The following is a 27,475-nucleotide window of genomic DNA, read 5'->3' as shown; positions in this document are numbered from 1 at the left end:
CAGATTTCCTCAAAGAGTTTAATACTAAATATATGATCTGAGACCTGAGATGTCAGCTGATTTAAAGAAAAATGATACTTTTCTTTACAAACTGGAAAGACTTGTGCTAATGGCATCAAAGCTGCAACAAAATTATTTCATATTGAATATGGCATATGCTTTTATAGTCACTAATAAAATAAATTTCAGTTTATTTAATTCAAAAGGCACAAGAAGTACTCTGAAGGAAGGATCCTCTGATACTTCAATTTTTTACTGTGTGAATGGCATTTTAGTAAAGTGAGAGCAATTTTGGTCCCATTTGTGAATCTGTGAGCCTCACAATGTCCAAACCATTTATGTCTCTAGGCAAGAAATCTTGAATGAACTTTAAATAGCAAAAAAACTTTTATATAATGATATTATAAGTAAAGTTCATCGTGATCTTGCAAAGATAAGTGGTCCCCCAAATGCCAACCTACTATTTCAATAATTCCAGTTGGTATGAATTCTTAGAATAGCCATAGTGATTTAAAATACCTTGAACCAGGAGTAGGTGTATTATATTAGAGCACTGTTTTCCAGGAGAAAAAAATTACTCACAGGAAAATGATTACGTTGCCCTTGGCTACTTTGTTTTTTTTCTCTCTAAAATAACCCTTTCCTATATACAGGCAAACAGTATAGTAGTCCACAGCAATAACGTGTAAAGCCAGCATGCAGCACATTTTCAGAATATTGTAAAAACACTTTCTGTGAGTCTGTCACCAATTTAATGGGAATATGAATGCTGAAAATGCAGTAATGTATGAGATTTGAACTTTTTTTTTCCTGATTGCATACCAGAATCAAGTACTGTATTTGTAAGAGCAATCTAAGGAATTGCCAGAGAAATATAATGAGTTATAGGATAATAAGTATATAGAACTAAAATGCTTAAAGTTGAGCAGTTCTTTTCTTTTTAGTTCCTCTTTCAAACTCTTTCTTAGTTTCCCATTTTTTTCTTGTTTCTGCTTATGTTGTCTTTGTTTCTTGAGGGTTTTAAATGTTTTCTTCTCCTTCAGGGTCTCTTTACTTTTCATCTCTTGTTTTTGTCTGGTTTGCTGTTCTGGCATTGTTACATTACTGACTTCCCAAAGACTAATTGTTTTGCTTATATTTAAATTTGTATTGATATAAGAGTATGTTGCAGAGCTCCGTTATTCAGATAGAAAGTCAGTACAAATTACATGTGTTCATACTCTTGTCCCTAGTTCCTCTTGGAATACGTTTCAAAATAAGTTGAGCTGTTATATTGTACTTGCTCTTTTAGTTGATATAAGCATACAGAAAAAAAACCACTGTTCTTGAAAGATACTTAAATTTCGTGTTTGCTTTCAACCTTTTAGAATTGGGTTTTCTAAGCTTTGGGGGAACTCTGTTATATCACTATATATACAGATATATTTGTATGATGTATCTATGTTTTGTCTGTTTTAGCAGGTTTGAAATTCAAATTCGTTGTAGTTCCCAGATTGCTTTCAATACTTAAATGGAGGAAGGGTGAGAGAGAGGGTAGTCCAATCCTCTCTGAGCAATATCCAACTTTTAAGGAAGTGGTTTTTGCAGAATCCTTATGAACTGATTGTTTTCCTTTGAGGTGATTGTCATAAAATCATAGTGTACATCGGTTGCTGTGCTGCCACTGTTACAATAAGCTTCAGTGAAACAGCTAGCTTCAGTTAGAATTTTTCTCAAGACAGAATTTTAAATTTAAACCATTGGAAAAAGTTAAACACTATTCTTTATATACAGTCTCTTTTGATTGTATTGTATAGGCAGTTTTCTTCTATCAGAATTTTTTCTTACAGCTGTTAATGTAGTTTTATGCTTTATGTTTTTCATATATTTTATACACTTATATGTATGGTAAAAAAAGCTTTGGTGCAGTTATGAAATAAGAAGGTACAGAAATGTCTGATTTTTCTCTAATAAATTGTTAACAGTGGATTTTCCTTAAAGTTTTAAAGAATGTAATCAATAGCCATTACATTGATTTGAGATTTTACAAAAAAGCTCTTAGTCAACTTGTAGAATAAAAAGTATTCACTTTCAATTTCTAGAAGAGGAATCAAATGGGAAAATAACATCAGATTTTGGTTTTAGAGGGTGATGGCAGTATAACTTCAAATAACATTGATTTGATTGAGCCTGAAAATTTTAATTCACTAAAATACAGCTCGTTTTATAGAACCATTGAATGATAAGGTTGGAAGGAAGATCAAAGGCTAATTTTAATACTGCTCTTGTTTATCTGCTTTCCAAGACCTTCAAGACACCCTCACTGGTAAACTCCAAGTTTCCCTGGAGTGAATTGTTTCAGTTCCTCACTCTCCTAAGATTTTTGTTTTTCTAGTCTTTCTGTGTCTTCCTGGTCCAGTTTAAGCCTTTAATCCTTGGCCTACTTGTTATTTATACAGAAAACAGGATTTTTGCCATTTTCAATTCATAGGCTTTCTATGTCTTTGGAGAATTTTATGTGCTTCCTGTCATCATGTTATTCTATTTATTTTTTTTTTAAACTAAGAAGTTCCAGATTGTTCATTTTTTTCCTTGCAGGGCATGTTTTCTAGATCTCTTACAACACTTGCTCTTTTCTCCTTGCACTTATGTAGTTGATTGACATTCTTTTTTAAGAGATGTGTTCAGGAGAGGGTACAGTATCTTGGCTGTTGTCAAGAAAGCTTAGGTGAAGGGAGTGGAAGGGTTATGTCATATTTATTTCAAGTGTCAAGATCCCATTGAACTTTAATCCTTTTCATCAGTGTTCTTGATAATTTTCACTGTAGGTTATTTATCTTAAGCTATACTTCCTCTGCTTTGAATGAAAAAAAAATCCAACATAGCACATGTTTGTTAGGTTTCTTTTTTTTTTTCTTTCCATTGTGGTATCAATTAATGAGAAATATAAAAGAAGCCACTGTTCATGATCATGATGTGTGATCTTATGCATGGGAATTGCAAAAAAACCTGCATAATAGCTGTGAATTGATCAGAAATTGGAAAGTGCCACTAAAGTATTTCTCAAGTTCGGATAACTGGTACTTGTGAAATAGCTGCTAATGTCAGTGATCCTGCTCTTTATTAAATTATCTAACTACTGCAGAGCTTTGAAAATGACTTTGCAGGAAGTCATTCATTGCTTTCACAAACAGGAGGATCATTTGGAAAGTTCAAGCCAGATTTGAACAAGTAATGCAAGAGCAGAAAGAGCTCTGCTGAGGTACCTGATTAGCTTAAAACATCATCATTTATTCTGTGTGTGCAGTGGGTATCAAGAGAAGAACATAATGAAGTTAATGTTTTCAAAAAGTAGTATTAACACATCTCTCTACTTGAGAGTAGAGAGTAAAATTTGTGCAACTTTTTCTTTGAATATTTTAGAAGAACAGTGCGATACTGCCTATTGCCATAAACAGCCAATAGTATTTTATATAAATGGGGGTTTAATTGTATGGGAAAAAAGACCCGCAGTATAATTTGTATTTTAATCTAGGAGAAAGAACTGGGGGGAAAGAAACCCAATTACTTCCCCACAGGAAAGGGTTGCTGTGAAATCTGTAGTAAAGTGGATATACCAAGTTGATTCAACAATTTACAGAATGCAATTTTTGTCTTTCTTTTTTGTTTTATTAACACAGCTACTTGTTTGCAAAACCTTTCCTAATTTAAAATATGTAAGAACTATAATAAAAAAAATAATCAATTTCATAGTATGGTTTGACCTATGCAAAGTGTGTTTACAGATATTTATATGCAGTTTGATGCAATTTGATTTAAACTCACTGGCACAAATCATGTAACACTAATTGAATAGAAAAGAAGGAGAACTGTAATGGTAGCTGGATTTGTGATGAAGTGTATCAATAAGCATGTACAAATGTTAATTTTCTTGCTTGTTAGTTTGAGGTGAGGGTTTTTTTAAGCACTTCAATTGAAAACCAAGGTACATATTATATTGAAAAGGTACATTATCTATATTTTAGTAAAGTGTTTCAACTAACTGGTATTTGAAACAATGTATAATTTAATAGATTAATATTTTCTCAAACTTTGGAGAAATCAGCTTTTGATTTTGATACTCTGACTTTTTAAAGCTCAAATTATGGGCTACAAAACACAGTTCAATAGCTGAGTTTGATATTTCCGAATTTAATGTTTAATATCTATCATTGGGATCAAAGGTAATGTTCAAAGGGAGAAGTGAAAAGTTTGTGGGACTGAAAAAGTATTTGAAAGACTCCTTATCAGAAGATGAATTGTTTTAATCATCTGTTCCTCCTGATTAAGTGTTCTGTCGTTCACCCTCTACTTGTCATTTATATCAATATGTAACAATATCTTCTTTATTATGCTTTTGAAATGTATAATCTTCTGCTTCCAGATCCATTTGAAGCTTTCATAATTTTTTCTATTCGACATGAGATCAGAAAAATTGATCTTCACAAGCGTGACTACAGCCTCTTAGTTCCTGGGCTGAGAAATACAATAGCCCTTGACTTCCATTTCAGTCAGAGTTTACTGTACTGGACAGATGTGGTAGAGGACAAAATTTACAGAGGCAAGCTCTCTGACACTGGAGGTATGGATTTAATCTTTATTTTCTTAATAGTAAGAACAACTGCAGTTACAAGGTGTTGGACCTGTTCAGTCATAACTGAGCTGCCATTCACAGAAACAGAATTTATGATGCTATTCTGCCTTTGAAAAAGTGTTTATCTAGATTGTACTTGATGTTGAGCTACACAAGACTTCTATTATCAAAGCTTCTTTTTGCAAGAGGCTATAGGGGGAGGAAAATGGCAAATGCAAAAGGCATTTCCTTCTGATCCAATGAGTGCAATATTGATTTCTTTCATTTTTTTGTAATTTACCTTCATCTTATTAACAAAGTATAAGAATTTTTCAGCTGTCTGATAAATTACATCCTCTCACTAGGTGACAGATCCTACTTCAAAATTTTATAGCATCCAGAAAGACACGTTCTTTGCCCTGGTGACTTAATGATGGCCTTTAACTCAATATAATCTCATAACCTATACAAAAGGGTTTATACAAAATGTTCTTTGTTGCAGTGTATGTTCCAGTTCTTCCATTCCTGCAAGAGCTAAGAGGCATAAGAATATCTGACTTGCTTCTGTCAAAGTTCACTTATGCATTCACACATATGTTCTCTGAAATGCTTGATTTTAGTTTCCTGGGGTTTTTTTCTGCTCATTAGTAGACTGTATTTGTGGGTAGTTTGTATCCAGAGATCCATATGAGGAAAGAAATATCCTACACTGTTAAGTACGTAAAAACAGCAAAAGAGCTGCTACTTTCAGTCATGGTTTTGGTGTTTGTGTGACACCAATAAAAGCCTGTTGTTGTCACGGTGTGTTTTAATCCCACTATACCAGAAACCAAGTGACTTCCGTGGCATAACAATTAAAAAAAAATAATTTAATCCTTTAGTCTTGCAGCTGTCAAGAACTGACTTGCACCTGCAAGAGCACTGTACCTTCCTGGAAGTCCTGAGGACTAATGGAGTGGTTCTGTAGTTGCAATTTGTGTGAAACACTTTGTGATTCTCTGGAAGACATATTTGGTAGAGAAGAGCTGTTAGTTGACAGCAACAGTGTGAATTGTGCATGTGAATTCAAAGGAATAAAGTAAGGCTGTTTATTGTGGAGCTTCTCAAAATATCTATTCCAAACAGAGTTCTCCCTGCCATTTCTGACTTCATCACAATCTTCCAGTTTTCTCTTTTTCTGATTGAGAAACAAGGGAAGTAGAGCTGCATGAGTTCTGTACCTCTCCTGTGTTACTCTGCATGTAGCCTCTGACCTTTATGGAAAGTTTCAGTGCTTTACTTACTAAAGCATTAGAGACCTAAACTTTTTTATTACTGTGGAATGAATTTTATTTGTGTAACTTCCAAAACTGAACTTATTTTCAGCATCCTGTTGCATTTGTAATGAAAAAATGTCATGTTGAACAAAGTGTTACCATCCATCAGATACAGATTAATCAAGAATTCACTCCAAGAACATATGATAGACTTGTATGTCCATGTTCACTATATTATATATATTCAGATTCTGTATTAGTTCTTTAAGACTCTTTTTTGTTTTCTCTTTTTTTTCTTCCTCTTTTTTTTTTTTTAAGGTGTTAGTGCCATTGAGGTTGTGGTACAACATGGCCTGGCCACACCTGAAGGTCTTACTGTAGATTGGATTGCAGGAAACATATACTGGATAGACAGCAATTTGGACCAGATTGAAGTAGCAAAACTAGATGGCACTCTGAGAACAACATTAATAGCTGGAGCTATGGAACATCCAAGGGCTATTGCTTTGGATCCCAGATATGGGTAATTATAAAAACGTTGCTTTTTCTTGTTGCAAAGTATTTCAAAGTTAGAGGTTTAAATGTGAGATTGATTGATTTTCTTTTTTTGCTGTGAGTTATAGTTTCTAACTTATCTTTAGTAGTTCCTGAAAGTATATTTTGACTGATAAACAATCCATTATTGGTGGGTCTTGTCCCAGTGAAAAGGGTTAAAAAAAGTACATCAGGAGATACAGATATCTGTTTGTTGGCAAATTACTTCCCTTGACATGTGGTTGTTTCATTTATTTTTTTTTTTAATGTGAATGATAGTAACTGGAGCCTTTGGTCTAACCTTCCTGTGTGGTTAATGGAGAGAATTAAGTATTGTCCAGGTGATTCATCTCACTTAGAGTCTGATTTTTTTTTTTTGGCGTGGCTATAAAAATGTAGTTTAAATGTTACTGGAAGACTAACAGTTGAGCGAGGTAAATCCCACCTTTTGTATTTGGTTCTCCATCTTTAAAGTAGAGGTAATGTTTGACAGCTTCTGTCAGTATTTTTTCTACCTGTTCGTTAGGGTTATCCTATAAACCAGAATATTAGGCGATAGTCAATAGCTACATCCTCTTCTCATAATTATTATTCTTTCAGAGAAGAAAAAGAAATGAACAACTAAACAACAAAAACAACAAACCACCAAGCACAAATTAAATGTGGCAAAAAATAATACAAATTGTGAGTTTGCAGTCATAATATTTAATTTTAGGATTTGCCAGGGTCTGTCATGTCTTCGCTGAATATTTCTTTCAGAAACAAAGCTGTGAACATAAAAATAGATAAAGGTCCCATATTCTGGTACCTGAGGTCTCTCTGGGACCTAAATTGTGAATTAGGATGTACATGCTTTAAATAAGTACGGATATTGCCCTCTCAACTGAGATAGTAGAAAGCTTATTTACAGAGTGCATTGCTTATCTATAGAGATCTTTAAAAAGAGCCATCTTGTTGGCAGAAAAATTGGCAGAGAAGTTGTTCAAATTAAGTGGTTGGAAGGAAAAAAAAAAAATCAAATAACCCCTCTTGCTGAAACTGAAGGCTTAATCTGCCTTTTGAAAAACTGGAAGCAATTGATGCTACATTATGTTAAAAGTAAGGAGAGAATAAAATCTTTGAACACAGATAGGAATAGCTCCTCAGTCTTTTCACAAATAAATGTGAATAAACAAACACTGATGATTTAAAGCAAAGGGTTTTGTTAGGACTGCACAAATCCTGTATCCCAATAGAGGTGTGACTCCATAGCTCCATTCCAACCTGCAGTGAGGCCAAGCATGTATTCTTAGTCTACATATGCACAGATGTATTTAACATAAACTTTTATACATAAACATGTGTGTCCACATGGGTCTACACAGGCAGAAACTCAGCACTAAGACAAACAGAATCATGTAGTCTTATCCTGTTTAACGTCTCTGTTAAGGTTGAAGGTCTTTTAGTGGAAAATGTGAAAACTTCTCAAAGGTTTGGTTATAGTCTGACTCTCTGCCATTAGCTCTTTACAGATAATCAGAAATTTTCCTATCAAAAGTATTATTTTCCTTTGACAAGTAAAAAAGTTTGTGTGGTGTTGAAAACTCAATAAGCTAAGAACAGTTAGAATGTATTTTTGGCCTTTTGATGACACTGCTTCTCACCTTTAACAAGATACTACTTTGGTAATACAGGTGAAAGCTCTTCTTATTGGAAAAACACTGGAGATAGTACATAACTGAGGGAGCCAACCATACAACACAGTTTTTCAGTTTTCTTTCGACTGATCTGTATAAAAATTTGTTGATCACATGCCAAAATCTAGGGGATCTTCACTGGAACACTCTTAATAATGGATAAAAAAAATCTCTGGTTTAGCCTGTTCCTTGATCCCTGCTACCTCAAATCACCTTTCTTCCCATTCTTCTCTCCCCATCTTTCTCATTTGTGAATTGCTTTCAGAGGCTTTCATTATAATTTCATTTAATGGGCTGGGTTTCTAATTATAGAGGGAAGAAAGACAAGCTGTTACTTGTATAAATGGACATGAAAAAGAGAATTAAACTCCTAGCTTTTAAAAAACTTTTATAATTTCATGATTGCTCTAACACTAATGATGAAATATTACCCTTTTACTTCAAGGAATTTATATAGTTTCCCAAATTGATCTATGGTTTTTTTTCCTTTAATTTAAACCATGTAAACATTTGAACATTTTTTCCAGCTATTGTCTTATTAAACCATTTCAGATTATTCTTGGTGCTTTAATATTTTCCTTCTATCCCTTTTCTTTTCCTCTTCGTCTTACAAGGATTCTGTTTTGGACGGACTGGGATGCAAATTTTCCTCGCATTGAATCTGCTTCCATGAGTGGAGCGGAAAGAAAAATCATATATAAAGATATGGATACTGGAGCCTGGCCTAACGGCCTTACTGTAGATCACTTTGAAAAAAGAATTGTGTGGACAGATGCCAGGTAAAGTGATAACAGCTTTACTATTATCTGTTTATAAACTCTTATTCTTGCATGAAGAAATGTGAAATGCATTGTAAGTGGAATGTAGTTATTTACATCATGGACATAAATCAGGGGCAGGGGTGAAGCCTCTGCCCTGATAGCCTCTGGTATCATCCATGGCTCCTGGCTCCCTGTTCTCAGAGAACAGTTCCCACATGTCCTCCCTGACACTTATCCATGGAAGGCCCAAGATAGTTAACTATTTTTTTTCCTGAAAGTTCATCTGAAACTGATTTTCCTGTTGTATTTTTCACAGCAGAGAGGTAAATTTAAACATTATACAAGCAAGCCAGTATTTCATATCTCCAGTTAAATTATTAATATGAACTAAATAATCTCTGAAATTAATGGTTGCTCTGTGAAAATCCTTTGGTCTTACCAGTATGTAAGAGTAAAGTTTTTATACATTTTGCCCAATTTCATCATGATCGTGTGATGTTTATTTTATTTTTATGTTATCTTAAATTTGGGGGTATCTTGTAGGTCGGATGCCATTTATTCTGCACTGTATGATGGAACCGGCATGATAGAGATCATACGGGGTCACGAATATCTTTCTCACCCTTTTGCTGTTTCTTTGTATGGGAGTGAAGTTTATTGGACAGATTGGAGAACCAATACACTGGCAAAAGCCAATAAGTGGACTGGCCAGAATGTCAGTGTAATACAAAAAACAAGTGCTCAGCCATTTGATCTTCAGATCTACCATCCAAGTCGTCAACCACAAGGTGACTCTTTATGGAATAATTAATTATTGCTCCTATGAGAGGAGGTGTAAATATTCTTTTTATATATAAATGTCTTTATTATTTGTAGAATAATTTATTATTGTTCCTATGGGGGGGGGAAATAGATTTTTTTTATATATAATTATCTGTATGTGAATTTGCCTTGTATTCAGCACTAGATGAAGGCATGCAACCCATGTGGCAGAAGGTTGTATGGAGTTATAAATATATATATATAGCTTATATATATATATATATATGTACCCTGAAAAATACCAATGCTGAAAAAAGAATTGAATATGTATTTTTATTGTGAGATATAACAAAAACAGTCACTATTTTGTCCATAAATGTAGGAAATAAAAAATACCACTGGAGGATGACCACCAATCAGTTATAGAATTTCCCAGGCTCACTGGATAAATTTCAACTCTTCTGTCAAAAATTTGATGTTAATAGAAACTACTTTAAAATTCATCTCATATACACCTTTTTTTTTTTTTTTTAATATTGAGAAATGATATTTTGTTTTTCTTCTTACCCAGGGTTTGTAGCACTCAGTAAGCCATTTAGACTTTTATATTAGTAGGTTCTGAGCAATCCTGATTTGAAAACATTAAATCCTGACAATTTTGTATGGCTTCGTAAATGTCTTGAAATCTAGTTCTGCATCAGTTATGCATAGAAAACTATGGATAAAGCTCTAATATAAATGAGTACCAGCAAGTAAAATTCTCCCTGCACACTAGTAGTCAAAAGATTTGAAGACAGCACATGTGGAAAAAAGGAGAGCGATGATACAACTCATTTGCTAGTTCGTGAAGCTTTGTGATAACTGTGATAAAGACTCACAGTGACCTCCTCATCTACCTCACAGCAGGTGACATAGAATGTCAGGATACATTTTTCTGATGGCTTTATTTTAAAATAATAATAAATGTATATTAAAGAAGAATGTTACTGGTTTACAGTGGGTGCCAAGTTCTTTGGACTTTATTACTTTTTGAAATAAGCCTCTTATTTCTCTAATTTTTAAGAGTTTACTTTTTAGGGCAGTATACTGCTCTAACAAAGCTGTCTGACTTCTAGACAGAAGAATATGTTTGCCCAGAATGTGAAAATAACGGGTGGCGTAAATATGCACCTCTGCACACCCCTTTCAAATAATGTGTCTTTTGGGCTTGTTTTTTGGGGGTTTGAGGTTTTTTTGTGGGTTTGCTTGGTTTGTTTTGGTTTTTTGGGGTTTTAGTTGGTTGGTTGGTTTTTGTGGGGTTTTTTTGTTTGTTTGGTTTTTTTTTTTTTTAGCAGGGAGGGGATTTAGGTTTTTTTTATTTGTAATTAGTCACTTCCTGAGTTTTGGGATTTGAGGAGCTCTGTTCCATATTTTCAGAGTAGCAATGGAGTTCCCATTAGCCTTTTCTTGCTGTCAGAAAAAGAACAACTATTTTCTGTTTGGACTGGGGCCAGGCAGCGTCTTTGGAGAGAGTCTATAGCCTAGGGAGACATCAGTCGGTATTCCACAGTCACAGATATCTTGGCCTCAAGGCAAGTAAAAGCTGCAGAAGAGTTTTCAGCTGTTATTTTCCCGAATAAAGAAGTTCAAATATCAAGTTGTGTAATTGCAACTTTTTTTTTTATGATGTAGAAAACACTGGATTCTGATTTTATGATTGGCCTTTTGGGTTTGCTCTAAATTGTTCTCTTTCAATGGAAGAAATTTGTTTTTTTCCTGAATCTCCAGTACCTCGCTTTATTGGAGCTAGAGAAAAACGGTGATACTATGCTGTAACTTCTTATTTTTCTTTTGAATTTGTAGCTATTTTTCAATAAATGAACAAGATATCGTGCAGGTTAAAATTTCAAAATAAAATTAACGGTAGATTTACATTCCAAACTGTCAGTATAAATATGGTACTGAAGGCTGAACATCTTTTAGTTTAGTCTCCACAGATCTACATCTGGGTCACCTATGTAGGTGAAAGTTTATTAGCTTTCAATATATATCATGCAAGTTATTTTGATTGAAATAAAGTAGAGCAGAACTAAATAGATTCCTGTAGCCTCAAGCAACAGTCAATCTAGGACAGATGCTAATTTAAGGATGTGAAGTTGCAGTGAGGTATTTGTATGGATGATAAGTTCATCTGTCGGGAAACCACAGGGGATTATGGAAGCCTTCTTACTTAATGCAGAATATTCTCAGGAATATGAGCTTGAGACCCACTCATCTTCACAGAACTGAAGCTGTGTGTCAGGAATGCTGTTAATGAAGCAAACACAGGGTTTCTAAGAAGAACATTTTCTTTCAACTTGCTCCATTATATTAGAAATCCACTTGCTGCCAAGAACAATGTCTTCTATTTTAGTCACAAGAAGTTGTACCAGGAGATGTACTAAGGATAGTGATAAGAGGGGTAAATATAGTGCATTGGAAGGATCAGAGCTTGAAAACAAAAAGCTGTGAATTTCTCACACATTCCCCCAATCCCCCCTTTTTTTTTTTTTTTTCATTTCTCAAGGGTATTACTTTGGAATAAAGGGAAAAACAAAAAACCAAACATGGATGTGGAATTAGTTTTCTTTCTACGAATGAAATTTTTATTTAAAAATCATAACAAACAGTATAACAACTGTTGAATATAAAGTATATTGGTACCACTGGGCTCTTCTGTAATTAAAAAATGAAAAACATTGAACTCCATAGTGCTCCTTTGTTACAGTATTCTGTTGAGACCCAGATTGCCAGCTGTTTGAAATAAATAACTTTTTACAGAAATGTAGCTTAAGATGGGTAGCTTTAAAAAAAAAAAATATTAGTTTAAGATTTTATCTCAACCTTGTGTACATCCTTTTTTACTTCAAAACCTGAACAAAGTTCTATATGTATTATAAATCATGCAAAATACATACAGTTTTTCTGAGCTTTAAACTGCGTTCCTTAGTGCCTTGTGAAAGTTCTATTTTTGTTTTAGGAGTTATAAATGCAATCTCTCCTCCCATTGTCTTAACTCAGCATCCTGTCTTTGACAGTGGCTGATCAGGGCCTAAAGGCAGGTGTGGACCTGGGGAAAGACAACAGCCATTCTCCTCCCATACAGGCTTCCAGTAGCCTGTAACTCAATCATTTTTCAACCTAAAATGGGCTTTTTGTTCTTTAAAGGCTTTGAATTATTCTTCTTGTATGAATTCTTCTAGTTGACATACTGTCTGCAGCTTTTGGGGCAGGTGGTTCAGGTGTGTAACTGTTCACCGTGTGGTGGAGGAGCTCATCTGGCTTGTTTTGACCCCAATAGTTGATAATAAGAGCTTCAGAATTGCCATAAAGTTATCATCCTCAGTACAATGGCATATCATGAAGAATTGTGCTAACTTTGCCCTAATAATGTTCTTGTTTATTTAGCTTCATGGTGATACGTAGATTTTTGTTAGGTAGTGTGTTAACTAATTCTTGAAGTGAATGATTACAAACTGGAATAGAAATAGTGATTAGAGGAAATAATTATTTATTTTGGAACACACCTTATCTGATCTGTCCTAACCTGTGAATTCCCAAGATCAGTGCTAAACTAATCAGATGTAATCAGGTGGTATAAAGATTTTAACTTGGCTGACTGCAGCAGAAGGATGTTTGGCCTTATGACAAGCAATGCTAAAATTTTTGAAAGTGAGCAGAGGATTAGATCTATAGCTGGTTTTAAATATGAGTGGGAATTGATTGTCAGCAATTTAAAAGGACCCTTTTGATGTAACTGTAGTGCATATATTTGAAGGTGTGGGCAGAATTTAATCATGTTGTGCACCATTAAAGAATAAGATCAAACTATGTCTCGCTAATCTGATGCCATGAAGGGACAGGTTCGATGTGAAGTTAATGGGGAGGGTGAGTTGGTCCACAGTGAATGAGCATATTGAGAGGTTGTCAGAGTAACTGTTCATTTGTCAGCTGGTGATGGGATGTCTGAGGGGTTTTTTAAGGATTACTGGTCAAGAAAAAGAAATGTTTTGCTTAAATAAAATTGGAGAGCAGTCAAGAAGTAACACGATGACAGAGTGATGTGTACGTGTCTGTGCTCAGCACCGTAAGAGAAATAGATTGACAAGCAATCAGCAGTGGAAATCAATTAAATAATGCAAAAGGCTGGCATATTGGTGAAAATGCCAGTTCTGTGGGTTACTATGATCAAAGGGAATATATTGCTGGAAATGATTAGGAAAGGAATAAAGAAGTATAGACAGTGAACTGTGGTGCTGTATAAATCCATATTATTCCCACATCTTGAGTACTGTATACAGATCATACAAAAGCTATTGAGAAAGCTTGACAGGCTGATCAAGAGTATGGGAAAGGTTTTGGTCTGAGGACAGGTAGGCTGATACTGCTTGAAATACAACTTATAGACAGGCTTCTGTATGATGGCAGTCTGTGAAATCATAAATGGCATGGAAAAGGTGAATAAGGAATGGTTATGTGGTTATTCACAATAGAAATAGAAGAAAATATTACAATCAGCACAAGGAAATAAAAGCCAAATTTTTGAGTCAAAGCAATAACATATCTATGTGCCTTCGGGAGAATTAGTTTTTATTAGAAAATAGAGAATGGGCTTAGCTGTTATTCAGTGAAAGCAGTATGAATATGAAAGGAATATGTAAATATGTGCTGTTAGAAGTAATTTTTAGATTATGATAGTTTGCTCCCAGAGTTGCTCACTCATATGGAAACAAACACATCTGCTTTAGAACACTTCTTTTCCCACCAGTTTTATATTCCATGCTATATGAAGGGAATTGTGATGGGAATTGTGATGTGAACAGACAGTACATGAATTGTACTGACTCCTCTTTGTGGATACTTGGAGCAGACTGGAACCACAACTTCAGTGGAGAAGAACAAAATGCACTACTTGCACTGAAAGACAAGTTGTATTTATTATTTTTAGGCCCTAAATAAATCATTGTCACAGATGGTTATATGCATATAGAGAAGTTGAGGTTCCACAGGAAACACTGTTTTGTGCTGTTGGCAAATAAATTAAAGGAAATTCTGTTTTACAAAACTTACGATTAAATTTTAAATCTTGCAGTAGCAATGTTAAAAATGTCAAAAAATTGCAGGAGGTTGAATCACTAGATGGTTTTCTTAGGTCCCTTAGAACCTAAATGATTCTATGATCTCCTTCACAATATTGTCAGAAGTCTGAGTTATGTTTCCTTTCTGATGTATAGTTCATAGAGATAGATTACTTATATTTACTAATAGTGCATTAATAATTATTATCTGTGAAGGCTCTTTGAACCTTCTTCAGTGTTATTTCCTTAACTTCATCTTTTTTGTCTTCCACACAAACTTGTGAACTTATTAAAAGAGATCACCCCCGATTTTCTCAAAATTGGTACTATAGATACAAGAAAAGTGATATTAAATAAACATCTCTGTGTTGTAGTTTTTGGGAAAGGCAGAATCAAGTACAGTCATCTCATGAGGATAATGAGGTATTTACGGTCTATTAGCTGTCAAAGAAGATATTAAATCATTAAGCAGCAATAAATAGTTTTAAGCTTATTGGCCCAGACAACGTTTTGTCAGAGGTTTAGGAGACCTGATAGAGAGGATATGGGATGCTGCTTTCAATAAACTTTTGGAACAACAGGGCAAACTAAAGGCTGGGAGAGTGCTGAGTGGCCTCCTGTGCTGCCAGTGCTTAAAAGGGGCAAATGGGGTGACTTTACAGAAAACAGTGAAGCCCTATGATTTTTTGATAGAATCACGATGGAAAGAATTTCATTAACCTGTTTAACCAGGGTTTTGAAAACTTCATTCTTCCTGTAGTACTGGTTAGACAAGTAAAGTAGTTAAAGGCTCCAGGAGTTGGTGGATAAATTTAAGGAAGCGCTGAGGGGGAAAAATAGTTCCATGAAGCAAACTTTAATTTTTGTCTTCAAATTTTAGTGCTTGAACTAAATTTTTTTTCAAAGAAATTCATACATCAGATTTCTCTAGTTGTCTAATTACTTGTATTGCAGGCCAGCACAGTGCTGGAGGACTATATTCTAAACTAATTGGTTTTGATAATTGTAAATTTGTCTTTATGAGTCAGTCATTCCCACTTTTCATCAATGTTAATTTTCAAAGCATTTTTTTAGTAAAAGGAAAAATCAACATTGCTATCTGTTTATGCCTGAAATGTCTCTTCAGCAGTGCTCTGGAACTGTGTGTTTATAGTAATTAATAAAGATAATAAGAATGATTTCCAGGTTTTGTAAGAGTAACAGGTCTTCTCCAGTCAGCTTTCTTTCTCCTCTTTACAGCAATTTTAGCACACTTCATTCAGTCAGTGAACTATAGTAATCTACTTGTGGAAAGCTACACTTAGGAAAGGTTTTTCTTTAAGAAAAGTAGAAATACTTTGCTATGTCTTTTTTGCAAGTTATCTTTGCATGTTAGATTTCAATCTAATATTCTGGCAGAGAGATCAAATTGAGAGGAAACATTAAATTTGCCAAAGTTCATATCATAATCTAAGCTTTGACTAAGCTTTCACAAAATTAAATCATTTTTCAGGTCCCTATGATGTTAACATTTTTTTAATCCCACATGTCCTTGTTAGGATTGTAAAATTCTATACATTTAAATCTTATGAATAGGCTGAAAAATTAATATGTCCCTGGGAAAATTTTTTCCAGTGTCTTCATGAGGTTACAATGATAAATTTTGTGGCTGTATTAACAACAACAACAACAAAAGAAATCAAAATATATGTTCGTGGACAAGAGTTGAATATTAGCCTAGAAAAAGTGATTAGAGCACAAGCCCAGTTTATCGCTGAGGTTGGGTTTGTCTTTCAAGAGAATATTTACCACTTTCTCACCAGTGTAGCTTATGCCAGTGTGACAAACCTTAATTTGAAAAGGTGGTTTTACTTTTTGTGTTTCATTATTCAACTTTAGCTTCCAATCCATGTGCTGCTAACGAGGGCAGAGGTCCATGTTCTCACATGTGTCTGATCAATCACAACAGAAGTGCTGCCTGTGCCTGTCCACACCTGATGAAACTGTCTTTAGACAAGAAAACGTGTTATGGTAAGTTTCCCCCCCACACAAAGCCTGACAATTGTATTGATTTTAGAATTTTGGACTGGACAAATTAATCTTAAGCACAATCTCTGCAGTGCTTTTTAATGGTATGTTTCAAAGGGGCATCTACTTTTTGAGAATCAATGACTTACTCTCATAATTGAGGTCTGTGGTGCTTTGATATTTGTTACCGCAGCCATTTCTTTGTGCTGCTTATGTGTGTGATGTGTTGGTAAAACTTATCTCTGCAAACCAGAGAGCTTTGTACTCTCATGTGCGTCATCCGAAAATTATGAGTCAGGTAAGCTGAATAACAAAAAGATGCTTAATAGCTTAAATCTCTACCTGTTCTAGAGTTGCCTTGGTTTCATTTTCAAGGATTAAAAAACAAAGAGTAAATGTTAGATGTGCAGCCTTGCAGGGGAGTTAAAATGAAACAATTACAATAAACACTTTTAAGCTATAAAAGCCCTCAAAATGTCAAATAATTGTGTGTATTATCTGTAAAACCTTGTACTAAATTACTCTTTTCAGTGTTGATTAATAACGTTTAGGAAATAAAAAAATAATATGTTGTTGTTTCAAGGATATTGCAGGGGAAAAAAAGTTACTTTCACTGTTCCTTCACAGGCATTTGCTCCAATAATATAGACTTTTGAGATTAAAAAGAGAGCTTTGTTTTGCCTTTAATGTTTCATCCTTTTTCTTTAGTGAGGGTGCAAATTAGAAGAATCAACTTACCCTTTTTTTTCCACGTTTGCCTTCCACTGCTTCTACAAACATTTGTCGTTTGCAAAACTTCCCTGTTACACTGAATCCCTGTTCCCCTGAGATACCAAATGTTAGTGTCTGATCTGATGTGCAAGTAAAACTATTTTTTTTGAGTGGACTAGGCAGGGCAAACTTTTTATAAAAAATATTTCAGCATTTTTTTCTTACACATTCATAAGATTCATTTAGCAGAGTGGTAACACCACGTCCAACTTCCAGAATTATTGTATTTTTCCTGTGATTTTTATGCTCTTTACACATTATTTCTCAAGTGTCACTAGGCTGCAGGTTTTCTGGAGATGTTTAATCACTCATATAAACACTATTTACACATTTGTAAAGCGATCTCAAACTAATGACTCGGATTCCTGTTAGAGATGTAAAGAGGATGAGGAATAATGTTTTACTTTTTTTTCCAACAGAAAGAAAGAAATTTCTTCTCTATGCAAGGCGTTCAGAAATAAGAGGGGTGGACATAGAAAATCCCTATTTCAACTTCATCACAGCCTTCACTGTTCCTGACATTGATGATGTGACAGTCATAGATTTCGATGCTGTTGAGGAACGCTTGTACTGGACTGATGTGAAAACACAAACCATCAAACGTGCCTTCATCAATGGGACTGGCTTAGAAACCATTATTTCAAGAGGTAAATGGCATAGCATTGAAGTAAAAATAATTAATTCTAGGTAAATGTGAGTTGTAAGCATGCTAAAATACAGACATGCAAGTTCTCAATTGGTGTACCTTGCACTGGTATCGGATAATTGATCTAAACAATAAGCAAGCAGAATTATTTTCTTTAGGATTCTAGTTCATTTTATTGATTCATAATTCAATTTTATGTAAACAAATTGGGATGTAATTTTAACATTGATTTTATACAAGATTGAAATGTGTAGTAAAAAAGGGAAATAATATTTTCAGGAGAAGGTAGAATAAAGATAAAAAGCAGGAGAACCATAATATCCTGTCACAGCTTTTCATTGAAGCATTTCCTATGTCCTGTGGATTTTCTGTGTCCTTTGGCTACCTGTGCTGACCTACCAAAGAAATTATCTCTGTCAGAGCTGTTTTCTTCTTTCCAGTCCATGTAGATCTTTCGGCTTTGGCACTACTGGTGAAACACATGATATGGTAGCATTGTAATTTTGGTGATACTGATGATACAGATTTTTTTTCTGTACAGAATATATTCAGAAGTACAGAAATTTAATGAAATATAAAGTCTACACCTTGATTGCTTCAACCCTATGTCAGTAGCTCTGGTATTAAATTGATACAATTCATTGTCCTTAGTAGTGTTTGTTTTATTGTTCATTCTATCTGAAGGGAAATTTTACTCACTCTGGTTCCCCAATTGTTAAATGTATGTTTGAAGGGGAAGAGAAGAAATAACTCAATTGTGCAAGATCAGACCTTTTCTGATTTTGTGAACAAATAAATCAAATAGGTTATTATCTGGGGGACTTCAAAAAGTTAATTAAAGCTCTGTCCCTTGTGTCACTTTAGAAGAAATTAGTTCTGTATTAGCACATTTTGAGAAATGATTGGACCAATATGGCAATATCCCCATTTGGCTATGCAGATTGATGAATTCATTTATTTTGTGTGGCTAACCTTTTTTTTTTTCCCTGCTGTCTCAGAGACAACTTTATTAACAATTAGACATATTTTCAGTCCCAATAATGAAAACAAGGTTTACAGTGCCTTCTAGAGCTCTTTACATCAGGTATTCCAGCACCCAACAGAGAGACTTGTTGCTTGCTTCTTTAAATTGTATTAAAATAAAAACATTGTTTATTATAGAAAATATATAGTAAAAAGTCACAAAACTCGTTAAGGAACTTCATGAAACATACTATGTGTGAGTGTTTGTTTATCAGCATTCTTTCTTATTCCTTTTATTATGGTAGCTTCTGTGGTGGAGTTTTTTGGTTTTTTTTTGTTCCAGTTGTAACTTATTATATAAAAGTTTGCAAAATTACAATTTTCTGGCACGTCAGAATATTGTAAATACTATTTATTATGTGTAAACTATCTCATTTGCTTACAGTTATATTTTTATACTTCTTATAAGAACATAAGAAGCTTTGTAAGCACATACAAGTGGAATTCTCACTGGATGAAGTCTTACACCAATGTCACAAAAATGCCAAAGTCATACTTTAATCTTTTTAAGAGTATGAAATGCTCATTTTCTAGTTTCTCCAACCAAAAAACCCAGAAGGGCAGGGTATCAGTTTTAAGTGGGTCAAGGACTATGTATCTGGTGTTCTCTGGAGTTGGCAAACTTCCTAATGCCCAATCACAGCTCAACCTTATGTCCATTCAACCAGTCCACAGCCACATCCATGTTAGTTTGTCAACTATAATAATTCTGTCAGTGGAAATTACCATGTTAAGTTGACAAAAGATGTATATAAACAATGAACTATAATGAAATCTTTAAATCACCCTTGGCCTGCTCCTTGCCTACAAAGATGAGAATCAATATGAACCAGCTCTGTCTCAAGGCGAAGAGACATTGATATCTAGAGCTTGAGCAGAGACTTCATACTCAGTATTTAAGCAGATATTAACATATATTAACATTTCTTTTAATACCTGTCTAAAGAAGACCATCACATACAAAGACACTGTGAAGCAACCAAATTGATCATCTTATGTTTTGCTGCCTCAGCTGCTCAGTCAAAGCCCAAAGTGGGATGGGGAATAGAATCAGAAGGTTAAAAGTGAGAAAACTCATGGATTGAGATAAAAGCAATTTAATAGGAAAAATAAAAGCTATGAGCACGAGCAAAGCAAAATAAATAGTTCACTTGTCTTCCCATTGGCTGACAGATGTTTAGCCGTAGTCAAGAAAGCAGAGGAGTAACTTGGAATCTTCAGAGCCTTCAGGAATAAACTCAGAAAACTGCTTCAGTGATGTAGCTACTTCTGTGCCATGGAACTGTTCTCTAGGCCAGTGGTTTTAGTTCAGATCATCTGTACTGAGCCTTCCTGGTGCTGATGAAGGAATTAGATTTTTAAACTTCAACATGACATCGTTTTAGAAAGCCACCAAGTAATAAATGCTTTTTTAAATAGAAAAATAGGATCCAAAAGTTCAGCATCTGTCTGATTATTATATTTGGACAATAGATTTTATGCTATGAATATTCAGTGTGATTTTCATGTTCATGTTTTTATTTCAAGCGTATCAGGCCCAAGAAGAAAAATAAAGTTTGTTAATTTTTGGCAACTAGTGAATAAATACATCTGAAGAGAATATTGCACAGTATTGTTAACAAACTCTAGAAGAAAATATTCTTTCTTTTTCCCCTGAAAAATAAGACTGAAAATAGTCCAAAAAGAAAATCAAAATAACAACTGCTTTCCCTTTTTGCAGATATTCAGAGTATCAGAGGTCTTGCAGTGGATTGGATATCACGTAATTTATATTGGATTAGCTCGGAATTTGATGAAACACAAATTAACGTGGCACATTTAGATGGTTCCTTGAAAACCTCAATCATCCATGGAATCGATAAACCTCAGTGTCTTGCAGTTCACCCAGTAAAAGGGTAAGGTATCTGCGGTTTTAATAAATAAACTACAGTAAAGCTAGTCAGAAGATTCTTCTTCATTCATATTTTGAGTTTGCCTATTCCGTTTTCTTTCAAACTTAAAATAAAAGCATGCATTTGAAAGATTTTTGCTGAAAATTTCTTACCTGAATGCTGATTCCTTACCAAAGCTGTTGATTAAATCATGTAATCACTGGATGTACATTTTGCCTCCTCCTAAACTGATGAATGTTTTCTCTAATGATGCATTAAAAATGCTGTGTACACAAAGCAACATTTTAAATATGTTAATTTTCTTCTTCAGTAAACTCTACTGGACCGACGGTAACACAATTAACATGGCAAACATGGACGGCAGCAACAGCAAAATACTCTTCCAGAATCAAAAAGATCCTGTTGGTAAATACCTATTTTCTTGTTTCTTTTTTGTTTGAGTGATTTACTATGGGCATTATCTTGAACTGTTATTTTAGTGTACCGTGATGTTTTTCATTTAATGTATAACAGCGACAAGAACAGGCATAAAGCCATGAAGAACACTCACGTGATTTTGTGTTTCACAATTTAAGATATTTTTGGCCCATTCTAACTGAAATCCACTGTACTAGTAGTGGATTATTATTAACTCTCAGGACTACAGTGGACTGAAGGAGAACCCATCTGTATTTCTCAATCTTTATATCGTGGTCAAAAAAAAAGTAGGGATCAAGTCTTGAATAAGTTATGGATATATGTGAGAGGGTGCTTTGACTGCAAATGTAGATCCTTCCTCACCAGAATCCCAGTTGCAGTATCAAAAGATAAATTAGCTCTTAACTTTTCACATAGAGAAAAAAACAGCAGTTAAAGCAGACTTTCCTATAACAACTTAACCACGGTTTTAGTATTTGATAATTCATACAGTTGATGATAAATGATGGCATTGTTTGGAAAAAAAAACAAGCTCTCTCTGTGTGCACTTTTTTTTGTTCAGATCTCTTACTTTAGATAATTTCACTTTTTAGAGAGCTGAAGTGGTTATGTCAATTGTTGATGACTTATTAATGGCCCATCAATAAAGTGATTATATTTTAAAGCATTTATTTTTTCATAACTGAATACATAAAGCAAGCAGAAGAGAAAATGTTTTAAAGAATTCAATAAATTTGACATAAGAGCAACACAACATACTTTTAAGACCCTAAATTCTATGAATTTTGTAGAAATTACTTGATGACTGTTTTACTGTTATTTTGATTTGCTGTCTATCCACTTGAAGAGACATTTACCTTTTTATCTGGAGAAAAAAAGAGTGGTAAACCCAGAAATTTTAGGGTGAAGCCATAAGCACTTTAAATAATATTGGGACAATATTAGAAGTATGGGGAATATGCAGCATTTTGCACTGAATATTCTGTGATCACAGGTCACAAGGTCCTAAATTGCAATCCTTATGGTTTCTCTCACTGGGTTTGTTGAATGGCAGTGAAGCGACTGAACCAAATACAAAGAATGCTTGTTCAAATCCATATTTGGACAAGGGAAAAAACTTGTTTTCTTTCTGTGGCATTGGATTAATTTTTAACGCTTTTGATATCTGATGATAAATATTTTAAATAGATTATATTCTAAGTCGAAGGCTCTTATTGCATTAACATGAGATATGATACATATGTGAAGTGTAGAATATGTGGTTTGTAAAGAGTGTATGTGTGTATATGTGTGCAAAGGGAAAACAAAACTTGTACCTGTCTCTTGCTGGAAAACTTTTTAATTGGTACCATCGTGGCTCAGGTTTTTTGTCAGTTAGGACGGACATGAAAATAAATGCAGTTGCATGTCTGATGAGAAATTATCAGTTATACTATAGTTCAAATAAGTATTAAGTGTCCAATATCAAACTCTATATTTGAATATATGCAAAATACCTGTTTCAGTGGTTTAAATTATCCTTACCATTAGTATAAGACATTCCCATGCTAAGAACAAGAAAACACTGCTGAAGAGCCAGAGAGCAGCAGTGTTAAAACCTTAATTTAATATTTAATTTTTAAATGACAAACTGTCTTTCTCCATAAGTGAAAATATGGTTCATACAGTGCTGATTTTGAGTGTTTGGGGAGCTCGCAAGGTAGATGAAAAAGACAAATATCTGGCTTATTAGAGTTGGATGTCCTGTTAATTGATTGGGATTTTGTTGGCTTGATACATAATTTGGAATTTAGAAAATGAGGAAGAGTTTTGCTGAATTAAGTTTTCCTGAATTAAGCGGATTAATTTTTTCTGTGTGAGTTCTACCAAAAGAGGAGATGATTTTTCAATTACGGTATTTTGTGTTATCACCAAGAGCGTGTGTAGTTTGGAAAATTTTGGAACTGATACTCTTAGGATGACAGATGGTGTCTTTTATTTTTATCTTAACTAGTACATACTAGATATGACTTGCTGGTCCATTCTGCAGCTCTAAAAGGCTCAAATGCTACCAACACACATGTATTGGTTGACAAAGCAACTGGAGTTCCATTAAACTGTATTCTTAGGAATTCAGAATTAATGCTAATTTCATACATTCTTGGGCAGGTCATTTGGTCACTGGAATTCCCCGAGACCAATATTGCACAGTCCTTATGTTCAGGTGGACTTTAGCAGCTGGGTCATAAGGTTTAAGCCAGTCACCCACAGTAGAATTCATCCTGAGTATCTGTGATACTTATGGCTAAAAAGTCACCTGTTTTCAGTAGCAAAACCAGGACAATTCCTGAAAAAAATCTAAACATGCTTTGCCTACATTAGAAATAACAAGGGTTGGTAATAGATGGAAAGCGTTTTGGGAAGAATAATGTGGTAGACTTGATAAGAAGGAGTTAGGAATGTTCTTGTTTTGTCATTTGCTTCTGTAATTGCAATACCCATGTGGAGAAACACCTGTTTAATATCTGAAGTAAAACCTGACAAGATAGGATGGTAATTCCTGGAGTGAAACAGGATGGGCAGAAAATAGACACTGAACATTCCACCTAATAATGAGGAAGGACTTTACTATGTGGGTGACTGAGCATTGGAACAGGCTGCCCAGAGAGGTGATGGAGTCTCCTTTCCTGGAGATACTCTGCACATAATCCCTAGTAAGCAGCAAGCCTGACAGAGTTCCAGAAGCATTTGGACAATGCTCTCAAGCACGAGATGTGATTCTTGGGGATGGTCCTTTGCAGGGATAAGAGTTGGACTCGATGATCGTTGTGGGTCCCTTCCAACTCAGCATATTCTGTGATTCTGTGTAGCTTGTATTGACAGCAGCTCCATAAAGAGATGTCATCTAGGTGACGTCAGTGAGCAGCTGACTGGGAGCAGTCGGGAGTTGCAGCGAATAACAAATGCTGTCCATCTGGGAGTAAGGAAAACTTCATCCTTGTGTATTCCCTTTTAACCCATAGGGAAGTTGATCAATATTCCCAGGAAAATTCCCTGTGCTAGGCTTGTGTACTGCAAGTACTGCTTGTCTCCAGGATCCGTGGCACTGTATTTCTGCTTTGAGCGCTGCTTGTTGTACAAGCATGAAAACGTGTGCGCAGAGACGCTGCAAGATCAGTCTTTCCTGAAGGCACAACTCCGAATCCTTATCCTCTCCTTATCCTCTCTTTTGTTTTCTTCTGGGTGATAAAATTGCAGGGTGTGTGTGTGTCAGTAACTGTAAAGGAACTGGAAAGCTGTTTTTCAGAGGCTCAGAAAGCTGAAACCTTTTGACCTGTCATGTCAAATCTGCGTAAAGACGTAGTGACATGATGGCAGCTGTAAGTGCTGCAGCACAGGGCACTGCTTCCCTCCTGTCAGGGTTTTCAAAATAGCTTTCCACTTTGCAGGATGGAGGAAGACTACAGTACAATATCTAAAGGTTGACCTATGCAGTGAATTACAGTATTTTTTGGCAACTCGCTGCTGGATACATAACATGAATTCTGGGAAAGGTCTGGTACCAAAGCAAATTATTATGGCATATATTGTCACCATGCCAAGAATATTTCACTACAGAAAATCTCCTGCTACCAGTTCTTGAACATTTTAAAAACATTTTAAAATCATTATAGAAGTCTGAAATACATCATCTTAGTTCTTTGCTCTTACTTCCACAAAATTATGTTTGTTCCTTTAGCAGGTTATTTTCCAAGTATTTTTATTTCTACAGTTCTCTTACTTCTAAGTCAAAAGAACTGATTATGTTTCTCTATGAAGCAAAATGAAAATTAGTACTGTACATTTATTAAAAATTTGGGTTAGAATTTGGTATTTCAGCATTCTAAGCAGAGGGCTGTGCATGCAGGGAGAGAAAAGATTTTTTTTATTTTTTTTTTTAGTTCAGTGTCACAAAAAGTAGATTGTTTTCTAAGTCTTTATGTATTCATAATTTTAAAATATAAATGATGGTTCCTGTTTTACATTTACTAGATTTTAATGACCTTGCTTAGGACCTCAGCTTATTCAAGCAATTCTTCATTGCCAGATAATTCTCTTTCATCAGTCAGTTACTGATTTATGTAGATGCTGGGAGAAATACAAGGCACAAATCTTTCTAGAAGTGTGGGTTTTTTCGCTATAAATGACCAAGTTTTGTTTTCTCAATTTTTTTTTAAAGTATGTGTAGAAAATATAACTGTATGTTGTGTGTACATATATATTCCTTAAATACACTTTTATTATGAAAACAGCTCAGTGCTAAATGTGTGTTATCTATTCAGGCCATAGTTAAAGTTGTATGCATTAATTACAGGTCTGTCAATAGATTATGGGGAGAACAAGCTTTACTGGATCAGTTCAGGAAATGGAACCATAAATAGATGCAATTTGGATGGTGGTAATCTTGAAATAATAGAATCAATGAAAGAAGACTTAACAAAAGCCACAGCTTTAACCATTATGGGTAAGTCCAGTGATAATCACTTTTTTTTTTTTAATTATTCAAAGCTCTTTAATAATGAAATATAAAAAGCTTAGGGAAGATTGTTTTGGTTTCATGTAAATAATACATACAGAACATTCACTAGCGAGACCGTATTGTCTGTGAAAAAGTTCTTTATATTTGATTGAACAGACAGTTTGCAATCTGTATTGCAAGTATATGTTTCTAAATATAGTCTTGCATATATATGTATACACACAGTATGAAGGTAACAGATTGATGGCTTATATTTGCCATAGTCACTTATGAAGTATGTTGGAAGGAGAGGGAGCTCTTTTGTGCTCTTTGTTACTCAGAATTATCCATGACTTGTTTCCTCTGCTGCTCAAATCTTCCTTTCCAGTTCAGAACAGCCCTAGTTTGTTGAATTAGCTGGCACTTTGTGAAGATTTCTTTGGGTTCTGAATTAATGATTGATGATTTGGATTTTCAGATATCTGCTAATATTCCATGTATTAAATATGTTGAATAAAATATTCCGTTTGTTATTAATCCTCCATTTGCACATTAGAAGGGTTTAGAATGTTCAAAAACACCTATCAAAAAAAAAAATCAAAAGAACAGTAGCATAAGGAAAAATTCCTAAAAAATTAACTAGTTACAGGTTGCCGAATATTATAAAAATATTGCTTCAAGTTGACTAGTTCTCATACGTGTCTTCAGCTCTTGGCCCTTGCTGTAGCTGGGACAAAGTGTGGTAGGAAATTCCAGTCTGACTCAGAATTAATATTTCTGTTATTCTGGAGATAACTTTATAGCTTCCTATATTTCCCCAAAATGCTTTGTTGACCCCTATTTTCTGGTTAAAAAATTATTTATATTTATCTTGGATGTTCCAAAAAAAAAGTTCAGTTGATAAGCAAACCTGTAAGTTGGGATAGGTGTCTCATCAACTGCCAGAATCTTTTTATGAAGTGTTTTATTTGATTGATTAATTACATAATAACTGTGTACTTATAGATGGTGTGTTAGTGAAATTTATGCTAAATAAAATCCGAAGACTTTTGTGCACATGGTGTAAATTACATCATAGTTTAAAATGGTAATTGCTAAATTAGATTTATTATACACACATTTGACCAGTATTGAACTTCAACTGCTGTCAGTGTCTCTTGGAGAGGGGATACTTTTATACCTGCATTCATAAACACAAGCAAGGTTGGTGTCAGAAGGAGTCACGAATGTTAATATATACAAATTGTCTTTCATTGGTTGGATTGTGGCTGGAAATGGATTGAATAAATGACCTTTACTCTGGGGAGCTGTTGGAAGTCTTTAATAGGAGATGTAAAGAGTGTTTGTTCATCCTGTCACTGAGATGTCTGTGGTTATCAAGTCTTCATCTCTGATTCACAGAACCTACAACAGTGATGATCCATTTGGGGTATGGAACAAAGAGATTATAGCAATCATGTAAAGAAGAGTGTTTTGTGATTGTTTGCACAGAAGTAGTTGAATTTTTGCAGGTGTGGAGATGGAAAATTTTCTGCTGTGTAGTTTTTTACATATCTGTACCTCTAC

At 34.5% G+C, this 27,475-nt stretch overlaps 1 protein-coding gene across 5 annotated transcripts in view; it reads left to right on the top strand.

The window, feature by feature from the left end:
• Window positions 1–27,475, top strand: part of LRP1B (LDL receptor related protein 1B) — a 675,815-nt gene that overhangs the window by 471,693 nt on the left and 176,647 nt on the right. For all 5 annotated transcript variants that reach the window (XM_017830208.1, XM_017830207.1, XM_017830205.1 and 2 more), the window contains exons 23-31: window positions 4,403–4,600; window positions 6,166–6,370; window positions 8,672–8,836; window positions 9,362–9,606; window positions 16,555–16,686; window positions 17,874–18,101; window positions 20,844–21,018; window positions 21,326–21,420; window positions 25,766–25,915. In XM_017830208.1, the coding sequence (XP_017685697.1) occupies window positions 4,403–4,600; window positions 6,166–6,370; window positions 8,672–8,836; window positions 9,362–9,606; window positions 16,555–16,686; window positions 17,874–18,101; window positions 20,844–21,018; window positions 21,326–21,420; window positions 25,766–25,915 (1,593 nt within the window). The remainder of the gene's footprint in view (window positions 1–4,402; window positions 4,601–6,165; window positions 6,371–8,671; window positions 8,837–9,361; window positions 9,607–16,554; window positions 16,687–17,873; window positions 18,102–20,843; window positions 21,019–21,325; window positions 21,421–25,765; window positions 25,916–27,475) is intronic.

The sequence above is a fragment of the Lepidothrix coronata genome, unplaced genomic scaffold, assembly GCF_001604755.1.
Source record: "Lepidothrix coronata isolate B3197 unplaced genomic scaffold, Lepidothrix_coronata-1.0 Scaffold175, whole genome shotgun sequence".
Classification (NCBI taxonomy): Eukaryota; Metazoa; Chordata; class Aves; order Passeriformes; family Pipridae; genus Lepidothrix; species Lepidothrix coronata.
The sequence above is the reverse complement of the archived record's forward strand: the minus strand, read 5'-3'. Positions and strand labels throughout refer to the sequence as shown.